The following is a 16841-nucleotide window of genomic DNA, read 5'->3' as shown; positions in this document are numbered from 1 at the left end:
TTGTTGTTTATTGTTTAGAATCAATGAGACAAAGACAGTAGACTTTTTACTGTAAAAAAGAAATCCACCAGCAACTTTCTCTTCCCTTCAACAAGTTTTATCAAATTGAAGTTATCCATTTACCTGTTCTCTCTTTAATTTTTCACGTTTACGTATAAGTTCAATCAACAAACGGGCTCTCTCAAGATCATGGCGCAACCTTTGCCAGTACTTTAACTTCTCCTTTAGGGCTTGCATTTCTTCATCATCTTCTCTCTGAGAGAAAATAACCACATTTTTTAAAGTTAGAGTATAATAGAAAGTGCCAATTATTTTTTACTTATTTTTTAAAACAGCAAAGCTTTCTCTGTTTTTGGCGATATAAATATTGATTAAAAATAATTATGCAAGCTAGTCCCAGCATGGTATGAAACCCGCTCCCCTCCTCCCCACGCTAGAATATTTTCTTATTATTTCTAAATTCCTGACCCAGGAGTAACATTGGACTACTTTCAGTTTCACACAATTAATTAATGTATTATTCTTATTATTAATAAAATAAATAAAGTTTATGATAGTGCTTAAGGACCAACCACGTATAGGGCTACACTGTGCTATCACTGTACAAAGAGTAGTAGGTAATCCCTGCCCCGAAGAGCTTACAGTCTAAACAGACAAAGCAGACTGGGCAGAGTGAACAATGTGCTGACAACAAACATTTTAGTTCTATGATTTTGGCAGGAGGAGTTGGTTAGGAGGGGATAAGCTAAATGGAAAGAAAAGGGAAGGAAAGGAAAGGCAGGGTAAGGAAGACAGGGCAGGGGAGGAGAGGTGTGGTGCAAAACAGGTGCAGAGGAGACTGAGTGGGAGGGTTGAAGCAAACAGCCAATCAGCAACAGAACAGAGAAAGTCCAGTCAAAACTGTAGAAAGTTCTTCCAATGTCCAAAGGAACCAAGAGTCCCTACTTTGGCCGCTTCTGTCCCTAACAGTTTGGAGTCTCTGTCTGGCTCCTCTCTGTAGTTTTTTCCCTTAAGGCGCCATGGGGGGCAAGGAAGGCACCACCTGGGTCCTAGTGCTCCCAGAGTCTCCCCTGCATAGCTGTGGGTCCAGGAGAGTGTTGGGGGAAGGGTGGCCCCACATGGGCTCATATTACTTTTAAGACAAAACTGAATATACTTTAGAAAAAAAAGTTGTGGCTGGTAGTATAATGAGATACCAAACAGGATATGAATCTGGATCCAAAACTCCTGGACCAGCAGGAATTGGAAGCACTGCAAGAAGCAGCCGTGGTAAAAGAAGCAGTTCTGGTCACTCTCAACTAATCCCTTTTAGTAAACTAAGGAGTAGTGCTGACTGGGCACCAGGAATGCTGTGACTTTGAGGAACTAGAAACAAAAAGCAACCCTCCCATACTCTCTCTAGTAGTGGGTAATAAGGGAGGGAAACTTGGAAGACCAATGAAGTTAGGAAGCAATTCTGACTACAGATGCAATGGATTAGAACCCTGAAACTACAGGAGGCAAAAGGATAATTTCAACAGAAGATCAATGAACAAAATATATGCTAAGGCAGTGTAGCAAATATCAGTTCAAATAGATAACAAGGACAATTAAACCAGATTAAACAAATTGGTAGGCTTTATGAAGACCTGAACATAGATCTCCTTTCTAAGTGTCCCTAGAAAGACGAATTGTGTTACACATGAAGCATTTATCTAGATTTCAATATATATGAAGGAAAAATTGACAATGCTGTATGAAAGAAATAGTAACAGAAAAGAAGAGATTATTCAGGGTATTCAAAAAGGAAAGGGAAGTCACCTGTTAATTAGGAAGTAAAAATATCCTGAAATTAGCCCTTAATCAGGCATTAAAATGATCTGCTTACAGAGGTATTCAAGGTACAGAAAATCAGATTTCACAAAGGTATTTTGGAGAAAATCCAAAATTTTGTCAGCGTCTCTGGAATGGTCTTCTAGTCTATGATTAGCAGTGTCTAGTACAATGGGGCTACAAACAAAGTTGGACACTTTAGGTGCTTTCAGAATACAAATAATAAAAACAATAAAATCAGGGAGTCATAAAATCTGAAAGACCCATTTTTTATTTTTATATATATATATAAACAAGCTAAAGAAAATGCTTGGGGGAACCATGAAAATAGCTCAACACAAAAATTGTCAAATGAACAAACAGAAAAAAAAATCTCTAATCTTTCAATTTTAGTAATATTACTATAGGTTCTTTGTTGCAACAGTAGACTTCAGTGGACTTTCAGGCTTTAGTGTCATTTTTAAGTTGATGTCACTTGAAGACAAAAAGGAGGTGGCAAGAGCCAATGGATCCGCAATTATATCACTGCACAATAATTTGTTGTTTACAGAAGTTATGCTAAAACATAATTTATCCAAATGCTTACAATTACTATTTCAAGACATGTAAATCTCTCTGACTTCTCTGCTAAAGTTAAGAATTCTCATATATCAACTGGAAACAATGGTTTGTTCCTCTCTTCAAATTGCAAAGACAGGCAAAACGGAATCAGAGTCAGCAACCGTTAGTGTCCTTTTTCCTGCTGATATACCTACAGTTAGTATTTTCCATTTCATTTAAAATATTAAATCTTGAAATATAAGTAGAAAGGAAAAAATGGCACCAACTTTTAACTGTTGAGCCTAAGAATTTTGAGCAACCCTTTTTATCCCAAAAGGAATTTTGATGGTCAGGTAGGAGACCCACTAACAAGAAAGAATTTTTATTTCTAAATTCTTAAAAAAAAGGCACTCTCCACTAGTTGCATCTGCACTAGCACTCAGTGTTCCCAAAAGGTCCATCATCTGATTCGCAAATAAATCTTGAGTGCTTGCAAAAGACACAGAAATAGATAACTGCCTTGTTTAATTGTTGCAGAGGCCCCTTCTCTTAATGCAGAGGGAAACCTTATCTTTAAACACAAAGTGGCCTCATGGCAGGTAGACAGGAAGAAGGTTCTAAGATGCATAGGCTTCTTAAATATGTGTTTACTTATATCCCCAGAGAGGACTAGGGCAATTTGAGATGCCTTTCAGGTATCATTTTAGTGCCTTCTAACAAAAAAGTTCTCACATGCATAATTTCTTGGTTCTCTCTCTGTCAACATCCTGTGGATGTCCAGAGAGTTCTTCTCACCTCCCCCCACTCTCTTTCCTGTAGCAAAAACAGAAAGATGTCCTGGCTGACATGAAATAAAAGAAAAAATTAGGAAAAAAGGATGTGATATTTCTCTGAATCATATTATTCTCACTAAATGCCAATTATTCCATTTTCTGCAAAAGCTTCTAATTCCCCAAGCTGTTGAGTCAAAATCATGACCAACATAAAAATCATTTTAACAGATTTTTAGAAATTTGATTTATACTCATGGTCTTGAAGGGTGTTAACAAAGGCCAAAAAGTAATATTACTGTCCAGAAAGGGATAGTGGGTCTAATACTGGATGACTGAGTTTGCCTTCAGGAAATTAATCACAAGGATTTAAACCTTTATGAATCCCATGGATTTTTTACCTAGCTCTCTGGGATCTCATACTGGTTGAGAGATCCATTTATACTTCTTAAGGAGAAATGAAGTATGTGGCAAAGAGGCTTTTGTCCTTTGAATCTCTGATTTCACACCAACACGTAAATTTTGCTCTAAAGGCAAGTGTTGTTTTGTGGTTACAGAAAGCATAGCCAAGCACACAGTTGCAGCACTTTTGGAATGCGTGCAGGAGACTTGGGTCTACTACATATAGAGCTGGGGACTGATTCTGGTCCCTGCTATGGTCCATTTATGTTGCATAAGTGGCATATAAAGGAAACAGCGTACCCTTATGGGAATTCTCTCAGTGCAGGGATAGCACAACAGCCCTAGGCTGTCCCTCATCTCAGACCTTCATGTAGCGAGCGGCATGCTAGGGAAAGGAAAAATGGGCAATGTCACCATAAGTGAATGAAAGCCTCTTTCAGGGCTGATCTAACTTATGGTAGAGGCCACACAGGTACCCAATGCAGCCCAGATTCTTGGAGGAACACACAGGTAGCTTAAGGCAACCTTTGCCCTCACTGAGTTACACCTTCTCTGTTGTGCTTCCTGTGAGACCTAACAGAATATGACCCCTGAGTTCTATTCCCGGCTCAGTCAGACATGACCTTGTGCAGATCCTCAATTACGCCCCCCCCCCCCCATTGGTAAAATGGAGGAAGTCATACTTGCCTGTCTTAAGACAACATTATAAGGTTATGCTCTATAATAAAGTTTCCTAGATTGCAAGGACAGAAGAGACCACTGTGATCATCTAGTCTGACCTCCTGTACAACACAGGCCATAAAACTTCCCCAACATAATTACTAGAGCACAACTTTTAGAAAGACATCAAATCTGAATTAAATTGCCTGTGATGGAGAATCTACCATGACCCTTTCCAATGGTTGATTACGCGCACTGTTAAAAATTCACACCTTATTTCCAGTCTGAATTTGTCTCACTTCAACTTCAAGCTATTAGATAATGTTATACCTGTCTCTGATAGACTGAAGAGCCCATTATTAAATATTTGTTCTCATGTAGGTACTTACACACTATAGTCAAGTCACACTTTAACCTTCTCTTTATCAAGATAATCAGATTACGCTCCTTGAGTCTATAAACTTGCAACTGGTGATTTTCAGAGGCTTGCAACATGGCCAAATGTGGTCAGATTTTTCACTGGGAAAACAAAAGACAGCTCTCTCTCGCTCCAGGACCATCCCTTTGTGAAGTTCCAAATCCAAACCTTGGAAGCACAAGAAGTCTTCAAAAAACAGTTGGAAAACATTTTTTAAAGTAGAAAATGTATCTATTTTTCCTTAACTTCATTCTCAGAAATGACTGAACTGCTTTTGCTGAGTTCTGGTCCACACACAGAACTTAAATCATCATAACTATTTCTCTAGGAACCAGCAGGTATTCTCTCTCTCTCACACACACACTCATCTCCCATCAACGGATCACTGGACTTAAAAAGATTCAATCACTCCAGTTCTAAAAAATAACTGGAAGCAGACAGTGTGCACGGAAAATTTAAGCTCAAACAATTAAAGTAGCAGGACTGTATGAAACTGAAAACAGGGGCTCACAATCAAGTGTCAGGGAATTTCAAATATAGATGTCATTAACAACTTCGCCTAGAATACAAACATGAAAATTAATTTACCAGTGCCATTTCTAGTAAACAATTGCCAGACTGAACACTTGAATGTGCCTCAACTGAGCAACACAGTCTTAGGCATCAGCAACCTGTGCTTTGATTTTCTAAATTGATGTAATTGCATTTGTTTCAACATCAAAAGCATCTGTCCAACCTATTTCTCCTATGAAGCAAAGATTTAAATTTCTTTATTTTTGCATCTAAGCTCTCAGCCGTATCATGTGCATATTTTGCAATGAACTGAACTAAATTACATCACTTATTCTACTTTTGATTAGAAATTTATAAAGATTTGCATTTTTTGCTGATTTCCTGCTATTAATATGGGCTTTATATACTCTTTGCCACATTGGACTAAAGTTCTGCAGCAGGGTCCCCTGATTTCTGCAGCATGTTGACATTTTTGTGGGGTCTTCTAGGGAATTCAAAAACAGTTTAAATGTATTGGGTGCAGAAATGAACAATACATTTAGTACTCTGTCTCAAATTACTGTATGTAATTTAAAATTAAAACCAAGCCTCCAATGTGATTTTACTCTGCCATCAAATTTCTATGGTGGCAAAACAGTTAGTTTTGCCAGCATAAATTGCACTGCAAAATACGCTGGCAGAAAGCTGGAGATTCAGGCAGCTAGTTAAGAGGCAGCTGGGTTTTTGGCACACTGGAAAGGTGTGGGAGACATTTTAGGGTTTATATTCAAGAGATAGTTGGGAGTTTGGTGCTGGGAAGGAGACTTTTCTCCTTTTCCTTCTGGCTAGGGTGGAGGTGGCTTCTGAAGTGCAGAGGGGCCTGAAATACTAGTTCCACTAGCCAATAACTCCAGACAACAGTCAGCTGTCCAAGAGATCCAATAACCACCCACAAATCTCTACCTCTGCATCCAACAGCTGTGAATAAACTCATTATCTGGATTTTTCTGCTAAAATGATCACCAATGACATAATTAATGGTGATATTTAAATTGTCTAATTAGATTTTGAAATTATTGCAATGACATGAATCAGAATATTTCACACTTCTTAGTATGCTTCAGGCTGTTTGCAGATAGCACAGTTTACATTTTAAAAGTTACCTTTGCAGCCACAAGCCCGTAAATATTAGAAAAAAATATTTTTAATATAAAGGAAAATTCTGTTACAAGAGGTAGATTCAGCAGTCAATTCCACAGAGACAGTATTTGTGGAAAACTGCTCTTCTTGTATTTCTATATTTTATTAGTAACTAAAAGTTGCCTACAGACACTGATATATCAGACACCGGGAAGAGCATTAAGACACAGCTACACTGCAAAAATCAATGAATCAAAGAGCTTTTTACAGCATACCTGTATTTTAAATCTGCAAGGGGGATGGGACCTAATCATGTAGTAATTAAATTGCATAACCAGACTAAAAAGTCTTCAACTCAGCAACCTTGAGGCCCCCTGGCTCATGAAAACACAGGAATTGCCATACCAGAACAGAACTCAATTATTCCCTCACACAGAGGCTAATACCATATATGTTGAGAGTAAAATACAATAAATCTGTGGTCCATTATGGAATAAGGATAGGTTCTTGCTAACTCACATCAGGTTTTTGCCCTGAAATGTGAGCTCTTGCTTTTCCTTAGGAAAAAAATACAAGCATTTTTTTCCACCAAATGTAACTGTGAATGGTCTCGTTTTTTACATAAACATTAATCCTTTTCTGGATCCTGCTAAACTCTTGACCTCAATATTTTTAGAAACAATTTCCATGAGTTGATTATGATGTGTAAAGAAATATTTTCTCCTTTTATTAGTTTTTAATTTGCTGCCTTTAAATGTTCCCTTGTTCCTGTATTATGAGAAAGATGTCTCTTTAGGAAAGGAGGGAGAACTATAATGGCAGCTCAATGCATATCACCAACTCGGCAAGGGTAACAGAGATCCCATCAAGTAAGGAACAGGGAAACCTGCTTTTTTGTGTATGTATTTAAGAATTAATTTTGAACCTGAGATGATCAAATACAAATTAGGGGTAAATAGCTTCCCCAGAGTTTAAAATATCAGAAGGCTATTAAAAAAAAAAAACCCAAGGCCTCCAATGGGATGTAATTTTTGTGTTAAATTCCATGATTTTAAGTCAATATAACTTTTGATTGCCACAGTTGGGTGAGCTAAGAGTGAAAGCCCCCCTATGGATGTGTGAAAAACTGTTACTGCTGCTAAGTGAACCCTATTGGAATTCACAGAAAGACCTGATGTTTTCAGTTCCAATAGGTAACCCAATACCCTGGAAAGAGGAGAGAATGTCAGCTAAATGTGATGACTGTTACACCAAAGCTAATATTTCCTTTTCTGGAGGTAAGTATTTCTTGTAGATTATTTTCTATTATTTAATAAAAAATGTTGCCCCTCTGACAAAAAGAATCTCTCTATTCCAGAGAATCTTTGAAGAACCATGCTTGGAGCTTCAGAATCTGCACACTGGGGCAAAGTGCTCAGCCAGCATACTGGGTGAGGACTGATCAGAAGTTTTCATGGCAGAGAGAGTACACTTATAAAGTTGGCAGACAATACCACGCTGGGAGCGGTTGCAAGTGCTTTGGAGGACAGGATTCAAAATGATCTGGACAAACTGGAGAAATGGGCTGAAGTAAACAGGATGAAATTCAATAAGGACAAATGCAAAGTACTCCACTTACGAAGGAAAAATCAGTTGCACACATACAAAATGGGAAATGACTGCCCAGGAAAGAGTACTGCAGAAACGGATTTGGGGGGTCATAGTAGATCACTAGCAAAATATGGGTCAACAGCGTACACTGTTGCAAAAAAAGCAAACATTATGGGATTTATTAGCAGGAATGTTGTAAGCAATTCTTCCACTCTACTCCAAGCTGATTAGGCCTCAACTGGAGAACTGTGTCCAGTTCTGGGCACCACATTCCAGGAAAATGTGGACAAATTGGAAAAAGTTCAGAGAAGAGCAACAAAAAGGATTAATTGTCTAGAAAACATGACCTATGAGGGAGATTGAAAAAAATGGCATTTGTTTAGTCTGGAGAAGAGGGGACAGAGAGGACATGATAACAGGTTCTAAGTACATGAAAGACTGTTACAAGGAGGAGGGAGAAAAATTGTTCTCTTTAACCTCCGAGGACAGAACAAGAAGCAATAGACTTAAATTGCAGCAACGGAGATTTAGGTTGGACATTAGGAAAAAATTCCTGTCAGGGTAGTTAAGCAATGGAATAAACTGCCTAGGGAGGTTGTGTAATCTCAGTCATTGGGGTTTTTTAAGAGCATATTGGACAAACACCTGCCAAGAATAGTCTAGATAATATTTAATCCTGTTCTGAGTGCAGGGACTGGACTAGACTCTCTCTCAAGGTCCTTTCCAGTCCTACAATTCTATGAAGGGTGAAAGGTTAGTCTGATCGTATATCGATACCAGACCTGTCATGGCCATGTTGCTGCAATCAGTATTACTCTGGCTCGATCTTGGTTTATCTTGTTGACAACTTTTAACAGTAACAGTGTAAGTGGATGTGCATAGAAAAGTCCTTTTGTCCATGAGATGAGGAACGTGTCCCCTGTGGATAAGGGCTCAGGCCCCTCCGCCCCGGAGCAATACCTGATGCATTTTGTGCTGGCTGCCATAGCAAAGAGATCAACCACCAGGTTAGGAATATCTTGTGGTGGACTCAGGAATTCAGTTCCCATTCCTAATTTAGAAAGAAGTGTCTACTGATGTCATCTGCCAGGGTGTTCTGATACCTGGGAGGTAAGAAGCCGAGATGACCATGTAAGTTGGCTATGCAACGATTTCAGTGTTTTATCGCTATAGCACAGAGATGAGGAATGTGAGCCTCCCTGATAGTCGATATAATAAATGCATGCCACGTTGTCTATCATTATCTTTACTGACTTTGATTTGATTAGCGGTCAAAAAGTGTAGGCAAACATTTTTGATGGCTCTCAATTCCAAAAAGACTGTTGTGGAGAAATGTCTCTTGTAGTGATCATTGTCCCTGTATTCATAAAGTCTCAGATGTGCCTCCTACCCCAAAAGTGAAGCATTTGATATTAACACTACAATAAAGGAAATCCGCAAGAATGGAATGCCTGTGCAGGTTCTGGTCGGGTCCTTCCACTAGTTGAGTGCTTATAAGAACCCACTGCGGAACAGACAGTAACATGCCTAGATTGTTTGCTTTTTTGTAAACCATTATAAACCACCCCTGTAGACTTCGGAGGTGTAATCTGGCATGCTGCACTACAAAGATGCAAGCTGACATGTCCTAGCAGTTGAAGACAATCTGTTACTTGAGGACTGCCCTCAATCTTTTAGATGAAGTTATCAAGTGCAAGAAATCTGCATGACGGTAGGTATGCTTGGCCTGTCACTGCATCCAGGCAAGTGCCTAAGAAATCTAGATGCTGTAGTGAAATCAAAACAGATTTTTTTGAGGTTGATCTGAAGGCCCAACCTGTGAAACAGGGAACACGTGTCCTTTACCGACATCCACGCTTCCTGATACAAGCTGCCTGATGAACCAATCCTCTAAGTATGTGAAAACAACATTAAACCCAAAGGACACAGGTGAGAAGCAACTACTGCCAGAATCTTTGAAAAAATACCCCTAGTGCTGAAGATTGATCAAAGGAGGCACCCTATATGGTGCTTACCATTATTAGAAAATGAAGACGCTTCTTGTCTGAAAGGTGAATAGCAACATGAAGATGTATGCCCTGTAGGCAGAGAATCACAAATGAGTCTCCTACTTCTAACAAAGGAATGATTATTGCAAGGATCACTACCCTGAATTTTTGTTGCTTTAACATATGAGTTTAAGACCTGAGGCCTAAAATTGGCCTCAACCCTCCCATTTTTGGGGGGAAGAAATCAGAAAGTACTTTGAAAAGAATCCCCTTCCTGTGTTGCACAGGAACGGTTTCTACTGTGCCCAAACATAGAAGAGAGGTCACTTCTTGCTCTAGCAAATGATCATGAAAGGGGTCCCCGAAGAGGGAAAGGGAGGAAGAACAGGTAGGAGGAACAAATTTGAAATGGATAGTGTAATCAGATATTATGGTTTCCAAAACAAATTTCTCCAATGTTATATGTTCCCATGCATCCGGAAAACAGGAGAGACAAAATCCAAAAGAAGGCAGGGGGATAAGATGTTGCAACTATAAAACCTTGTTGATTGGATGGTTGAGATTCTTGACCAAGCCATCAGAGCAGTCACATAGAGGACATGGATGGCTGAAAAGATGTAGCTGAAGGATTCTTTGCCCTGGGGGGGGGCGCGGAGGTGTTTAGAGGGATAAGATATATTGAATTTGGGACAGGGCATGCTCTTTGTGCTGCCTAAGATCTACTAAACCTCCTTTTATTGATACGAGTTAAAATTGCTAAGGATTGTAACGTGGCTCTCATGTCATCTAAAGTGTGGAGGGACATATCTGTCGAGTTCACAAAGAACTTGCGACTGCCTAAGGGAATGTCTTCAACAGTACTCTGAACCTATCTTGGAAAGTCCAAAAGATGTAGCCAAGATGCTCTTCTCATGACCACTCCAATGGAGATAAACCATGCTGCAGTATCTGCTGCCAAAGAGGTCTGGAGCCATGTCTTACCCAGGATTTGACCCTCTTCCATAATGGAATTAAACTAGTCCTGTTTTTCTGGCAGATGCTCAATAAAATAATTGAATTTATTATCATTTAAATAGTTGTGTTTGGTCATGAGCTCCTGATGGCTTGCTATCCTGCACTGAAGCATGGCTGAAGCATAGGATTTATGACCAAAAAGACTGAGCCTTTTGTGGTCCTTATTGTGACACTGACAGATCAGCCAATCTGTGTCTGACTCCTAACAACTAAACAAGAGGCACTGCCATTGTATCAAGACAATTCACTTGTATGTGAATTTCATAGAGATGTACTAGACTAGCAATCATCAACTTAAGTCATTTGTAGTAATATAAATCAAGGATAGATGCTAAGTGTACTTATCTGTGTTTACCTAAATTTTGTTAGACATTTAACAGTGTAACCAGGTTATGCTGTAGATGTTAATTCCCATTCATGTCTTAACTGCCTTACATTATTTATGTTAATGGTTCAGTTAACCTTAAGATCAAAGATGCGAGTTTCTGCAGGAACTAAATAATATTATCTACATTGTCTTCAACTTAACTGTTTCTGATATAATGGAAGACCAGTTAATTGCCTTATGTAAATAAGTGTAACTAGTTTATCTGTGTATGCACAGGAAATAGAAGATGAAATTCAAAGCTATGGTCTGTAAACTATCTGCATGACCTATTCTTCCTCAGAGGAAAGCCCTGCTGTGTGACAATTTCTGTGAGGAGGTTTGTCAGCCTGCAAGAAGAGCTGTAAAAGAGAAGCCTCAGGCCTGATCCTTTCATCTCTAGTCTGCTTGAAACTATGATCAGTAAAGTTCAAGCCATGGGACTGAGATCTTCCAAATAATTATTTGGAATACACTGGAAAATGCATGGGGAGACTCTAACAGACTTTACATCTAAGATGTCTTTGGATTCTGACCTGTTCGGATGATTCCACAGAGACTTTTACAAGCCACCAGTTTATTCCATCACTGCTATGATCTGAAGTATGAACACTGAAAATCACTTGTATGTATATAATCCTTTAACCATTCAGTAACTCTTCTTTTTCTTTCTTTTCATATTATTAAACTTTTAGTTTTTAGTTACTAAAGGACTGGCATCAGTGTTTATTGGGTAAGATCTGAGACTCATATTGACCTGGTGATAGGTATCTGGTCCTTTGGGATTGGTGAACCTCACATATGGTAAATCAGATTTTCAATAAACTCTCACTATATTAGACCAGTTTGCCTGGATACGAGCCATGGGCTTAAATGCTTAAAGGGTATTTTGGCTTCTTGTTAACCATGTGATATTAAAGAAGCTCTTTTGTTACTGGCTTGGTGACTAAACGACCAGTTTCAGGGATTGTCTGTCCTATTTCTTGCAGTCTGCCCTGAGTGTGGCATTCTCAGTACGACCCTTCAAATACCCAGTCACACTTACTGACTCTGAGTTATGTTGTCTGCCTTGTTCATTAATGGCCTGCACGACAATGGAATTCTTAGCTGGACAAGGAAACAGTAACTCCGATTGCCTGGTTGGAAAATAATACTTATCCACCCCCCTTGCAGGTAGGCAGTGCGGTAGCAGGGATTTGCCAAACCATCTTAATGGGCTCCACAAGATCTTCATTGACTCTAATGGCAATCTTCATAGACATTGAAGTGTATAAAACATCTAGGACCTTATGATGGAACTCCTGAACCTCCTCTAAGGGAATCTGCAGCGTGTCAGCAATCTGCTTCATCAGTTCATGAAAATGCCTGAACCCATCTGCCATAGAAAATGGTGGAGGTATGACAGCTCCATAAGGAGATGAGGAAGAAATATTAATAAGAGGTGTCACTTCCTTATTGACCCTTGCCTCTTGCTCCTTAAAGGTCTCTTCCTCTGGGAAAGGTGGTGGTAAAGAGGATTGAGGAGAAGGTCTCTTCTCTGTTCCCTCTGGTGTTGTGAGGACCTCAATGTAAATTGTTGGTTACACAATCCCCACGGATCCCAACAAGGGCCCTCAGAGGGGCATAGGTGGAGGAAGCCATCTGTGTTCCTGCCATGTGGGTATCATTTGAGATCTATCCTCCTGCAATATGTCAGTATAGTAGGGAGAGCAATGTGTCCTAAACTAGGTAGGGGAACCTGTACCAAAATTTGAGAGTTTGAAGAGTCCTTTTCCATGTACTCGGAGAGGGGGAGGAAGGCAATAGTTATTTGGCTTGCAGAGTAGATGAGGGTGAGTTAATGCCCTAAGTGATAGAGGAGTCAGTGACCAAGAGAGTCTTGACACTGAGTCAAACACCAAGCACTTATTAACAGAACTGGCTCAGAAGATATTGTAAGATCCTTAGGGTACCTAAATTCTTGCAGTGCTGACAGTATCAAAGACTGGGCCAAGTGAGAACCTTTGGAGGACAGCTTCGGTACTGATGTAGCTGGTACAGAGCACTTCATATGAGATTCCTTTGGTACCAAACGCAGGTGACGGTCTTTGATATCATTGATTTTCTTGTTCTCAGAACTAAGTGTTGTTCAGCTTGATCTTTTCAACCCTGTCTTTGCCGTTCCAGGTACTGTGTACTCAATACTGTGTCTGTCTTAGATGACAGACTCCTCTTTGCTTTTGCTGTGCTGCCCTCACTCAGAGTCTGCATGGAATTCCCCTGAGGTCTCCACGGCCTTCTTGTCAGACAATGACTGAGAGCTACTTGCAGATTTGCTCCTTACCTCTTTTTGCATAGAGGCAGATGGTAGATGAGAACTTTGGTCCCATAGATGCATTCAGTGCCACAGTTCCAGCTACCTCTCTACTGGTCTCCAGTGACCAAGATGTCCATGTGGACAGGGCACTAGCTGTACTGGGAGGTCTATGCATGGAAGGCTCCCCTGCTCCTAGATCCAAAGCTGGACGTAAAGCTTGCTCTATCATCAGGAGTTTAAACCTACTTCCTCTATATTTTTGGGGTCTCCCTTGCAGACGTGCAGATCTTGCACTTTCTGAGGATATGAGTATCACCCAGACAGCAGCAGCACTGCGAGTGTCCATTACTTACCCAAAAAACCACATGACAGGAGAGCCACGACTTGAATCTCAGGGAGCCCATCATTCGAAAGCAAAACTAATGAAAATTTAATCTCTAGAAGGGGAAATCACCTAACTATCTCTATGAATATGAAGTTGTGTGTGGAGTGTTTTTTTGTTGTTATTGTTTTTAAGAAAAGAAAAAACAAGGGAACAACTGTTCCAACAACTATAACACTAAGGTAAGTAACTCTAAGGTAATTATGTGAGAAAAAGCTAAATATTAGAGAACAGTCACAGACACTGTCTTGGGCCAAAGATACTGAGAAGGAACTGAGGGCGGTTTGCCTGCAAAGAACCATATAGCCTCAGCACAGGGATCACGGTGGTATATGAGCGGACCCATACAGGTACGACTACCAAAAATCTCTGATCAAAGAAGCTGAGCACCCACAGGGACACTATTTGAAGAACCACCTTATATTCAGGTTTCAATTATTAGAACTCTTCCATTAAGTACTTTCAATATAGGAAAACCATTTAAAATAGTTTTAAAATATTTGCAATTTCTCCTCCAACCTTAAAGGTGCAGGAAAAAAAAAACTATGGAAAATATTATAACCCTCTTTTCAGGGAATTACTTTTGAGTCTGAAGAAATAAGGAACAAAAAACCTTCAATCCTTCTATTTTATTTCAAAACAATTAGAGGCCCATTATCTACCAGATACATTTCACAATTGGTTTATACAGGACAGCTACTCCACCCAAGTTGAAATGAAAAGAATGAGTATAACAAAGATCTCATTCTCATTTGTTGGGCATTAACTAAAATGGACCAATGGCCTATTCAGTTAAAACAGCCTACATCCAACCAATCTCAGTTTCTAATTAGGGTTTTTGTTTGTGGACTTTATCTTCAGATTAAATCTTAAAAAAATCCTGTTCTGAATTTTTTATTACATTGCAATTTTATCTTTATTGATTAAACCTAAACCATGGAAACTACTCCTAACAATGGACGAAACCCCAAACCTATTTAGAACTTTTTGCACACCTTAAAAGCAGAAAAGCAGCTACAGCAAAATGTGTTGAATTCCACAAGACAGGTAGACTAAAGTGGCCCTGTTCAAGGGTTACTACTCAAGTTTTAAAAACTTGCGCTTAATACAGATCTTTATTTCAGTTAAATTTCCCCTTCAGGCTGTAGCAATCTGTTGATTGCCCTGATCATTGAGCACGTTTTAAAAGAGAGAAGTGGCTCATTAAAATTAATCCATTATATTAATAACACCAATATTTTCTAGCATTTGACTTTACTATTTTAAACCCAAGTATCCAGATTTTAACTTATGTTTTTACCAAGCTGTTCCAATACATCAGATGGTTGGTTTGTTGTTGTTGTTTTTTTAAAACTGATTATGGGATTGTTGGGGTGTTTTCATAGTTCTTGCTCAAGAATGGCTGTACCACATTTCATTATGTTAAAAAAACAACAACAAATCATCCAACCACACACACACCTTTGGAGAAAGGTGCAGAATTTCTCAGTTCTGCGGAATCTCAGTTTAGTAAGCAAAAGTTTTTGAGAGTGACTCAGAAGAGGGGATTAAAATGAAAACACTTCAACAATCTGGAATATAGTTGTTGATAGCAATCCAATTCTAATATAGAATGCTTTCATTCTGCCAGATATAGTTCCAGTCCGCTATGTAGTACTTGCCAGTTAATTTAATTATTAACTTTTAAAATATTATGAAGTTTTAAAATGTCTGATTCACTGCGACATGTCATCACAAAAGCAGAATTATTTTGTATTTCCTTTCCCATCCACCAACTAATGGGGCCAACTTTTTCAGAAACAGAAGCCTGAAGTTAGGCCACTAAGTCCATGCTTTGGCATTTGCTCTGATTTTTAGACATGCTGGGCACCCAATAGCTCCCACTGAGGTAATTTTAAGATTACTTTTTTTATTGCAAATATTTATGAATAACTATAAGATTATACACAAATGATTTCATTTGTGTGAAACATTATGCAATTGAAAATAATCACAAGTAACTGGCAGAAACACTGTCCCATCTTCTGCACTGGAATTTCTGGTACTTAAAACTAGAAGATTACACAAGACTATCATTATACAATTTATCTGTTTTACTGTGCAATGAGCTACTAAATTTCAAACCCAATTTAGATTTGTGAGACGTTCTTCAAATAGCCTTCCATAGGAGCTTGAGCCTTCACCTATTGACTTCCACTAACTTCAGTGGTGCAGGAGCAGTATCTAAATGTGTAGAACATCAAAAATTCCAAATCTAAGATATTTAAGAAACTAAAATGACACATTAAAAAAATTCTATACAAGCAGAGTTGTAGTACAGGTACCATTTGAGAAAATGGGGAAGCAAGGAGAAAAGAGAAAGAAGTAACTGGCTGATTTACATCCAACATCAATTCTACCAGGAAAGATGTGTCAGTCTTATCAACAAGCTATGTTGCCTCTATAAATAGCTACTTTGTATGTCACAATCCACCAACAAAGGGGTTTTCATAAAAGAAAAAGAGAACGAATGTGAGAAGAGGAGAAAGGGAAAAAGAGAAGAACAAAGGAAGTGCCAAAGCAACAGTGATCTTTATCCCCCAAGGACAGATTACCAGCTAGTGATATATTAGCAAATAATGGTACAGTATAAACACAGGGTTCTTGGTGCACTGAGGGACATTTTCAATTTAATAGATATTTTTTATATAACCACAATTTAAATGTAAATGACAGTATCAAATTACACTAAACTCTTTTGATCAAGAGTTCTTCATAAAAAGAACACAGCTTTAAAAGTAAAGACTACTTTATAACTACTATGGGACTCACATATTTATGCCTTTAAAATAAGTGCACGAACTGAAAGGAACAGCCACATATAGTCTCAGTCCTTTTAAAAAAAGAGTGACCAAAAACCTACTGCAATTTGATCTACAAAGGCTGAAACCTGCACTGCATGAAGCTCCACTGAATCAGAACAAGGCAAGTGTC

General features: G+C 38.9%; 1 protein-coding gene across 5 annotated transcripts in view; it reads right to left on the bottom strand.

The window, feature by feature from the left end:
* BRD1 (bromodomain containing 1) overlaps window positions 1-16841 on the bottom strand; it is a 118615-nt gene that overhangs the window by 62665 nt on the left and 39109 nt on the right. For 4 of the 5 annotated variants that reach the window (XM_067564375.1, XM_067564374.1, XM_067564376.1 and 1 more), the window contains one exon: window positions 124-255. In XM_067564375.1, coding sequence (XP_067420476.1) covers window positions 124-255 — 132 coding nt within the window. Of the gene's footprint in view, window positions 1-123; window positions 256-8784; window positions 9314-16841 lie in introns of those variants that run through there. The other variant, XM_067564378.1, reaches the window with a different exon arrangement.

Source organism: Emydura macquarii, unplaced genomic scaffold (assembly GCF_026122565.2).
Source record: "Emydura macquarii macquarii isolate MOO-44397 ecotype Brisbane River unplaced genomic scaffold, CSIRO-AGI_Emac_v2 contig_2636, whole genome shotgun sequence".
NCBI classification, from domain to species: Eukaryota; Metazoa; Chordata; order Testudines; family Chelidae; genus Emydura; species Emydura macquarii.
This window is presented reverse-complemented; position numbering and strand designations above follow the sequence as displayed.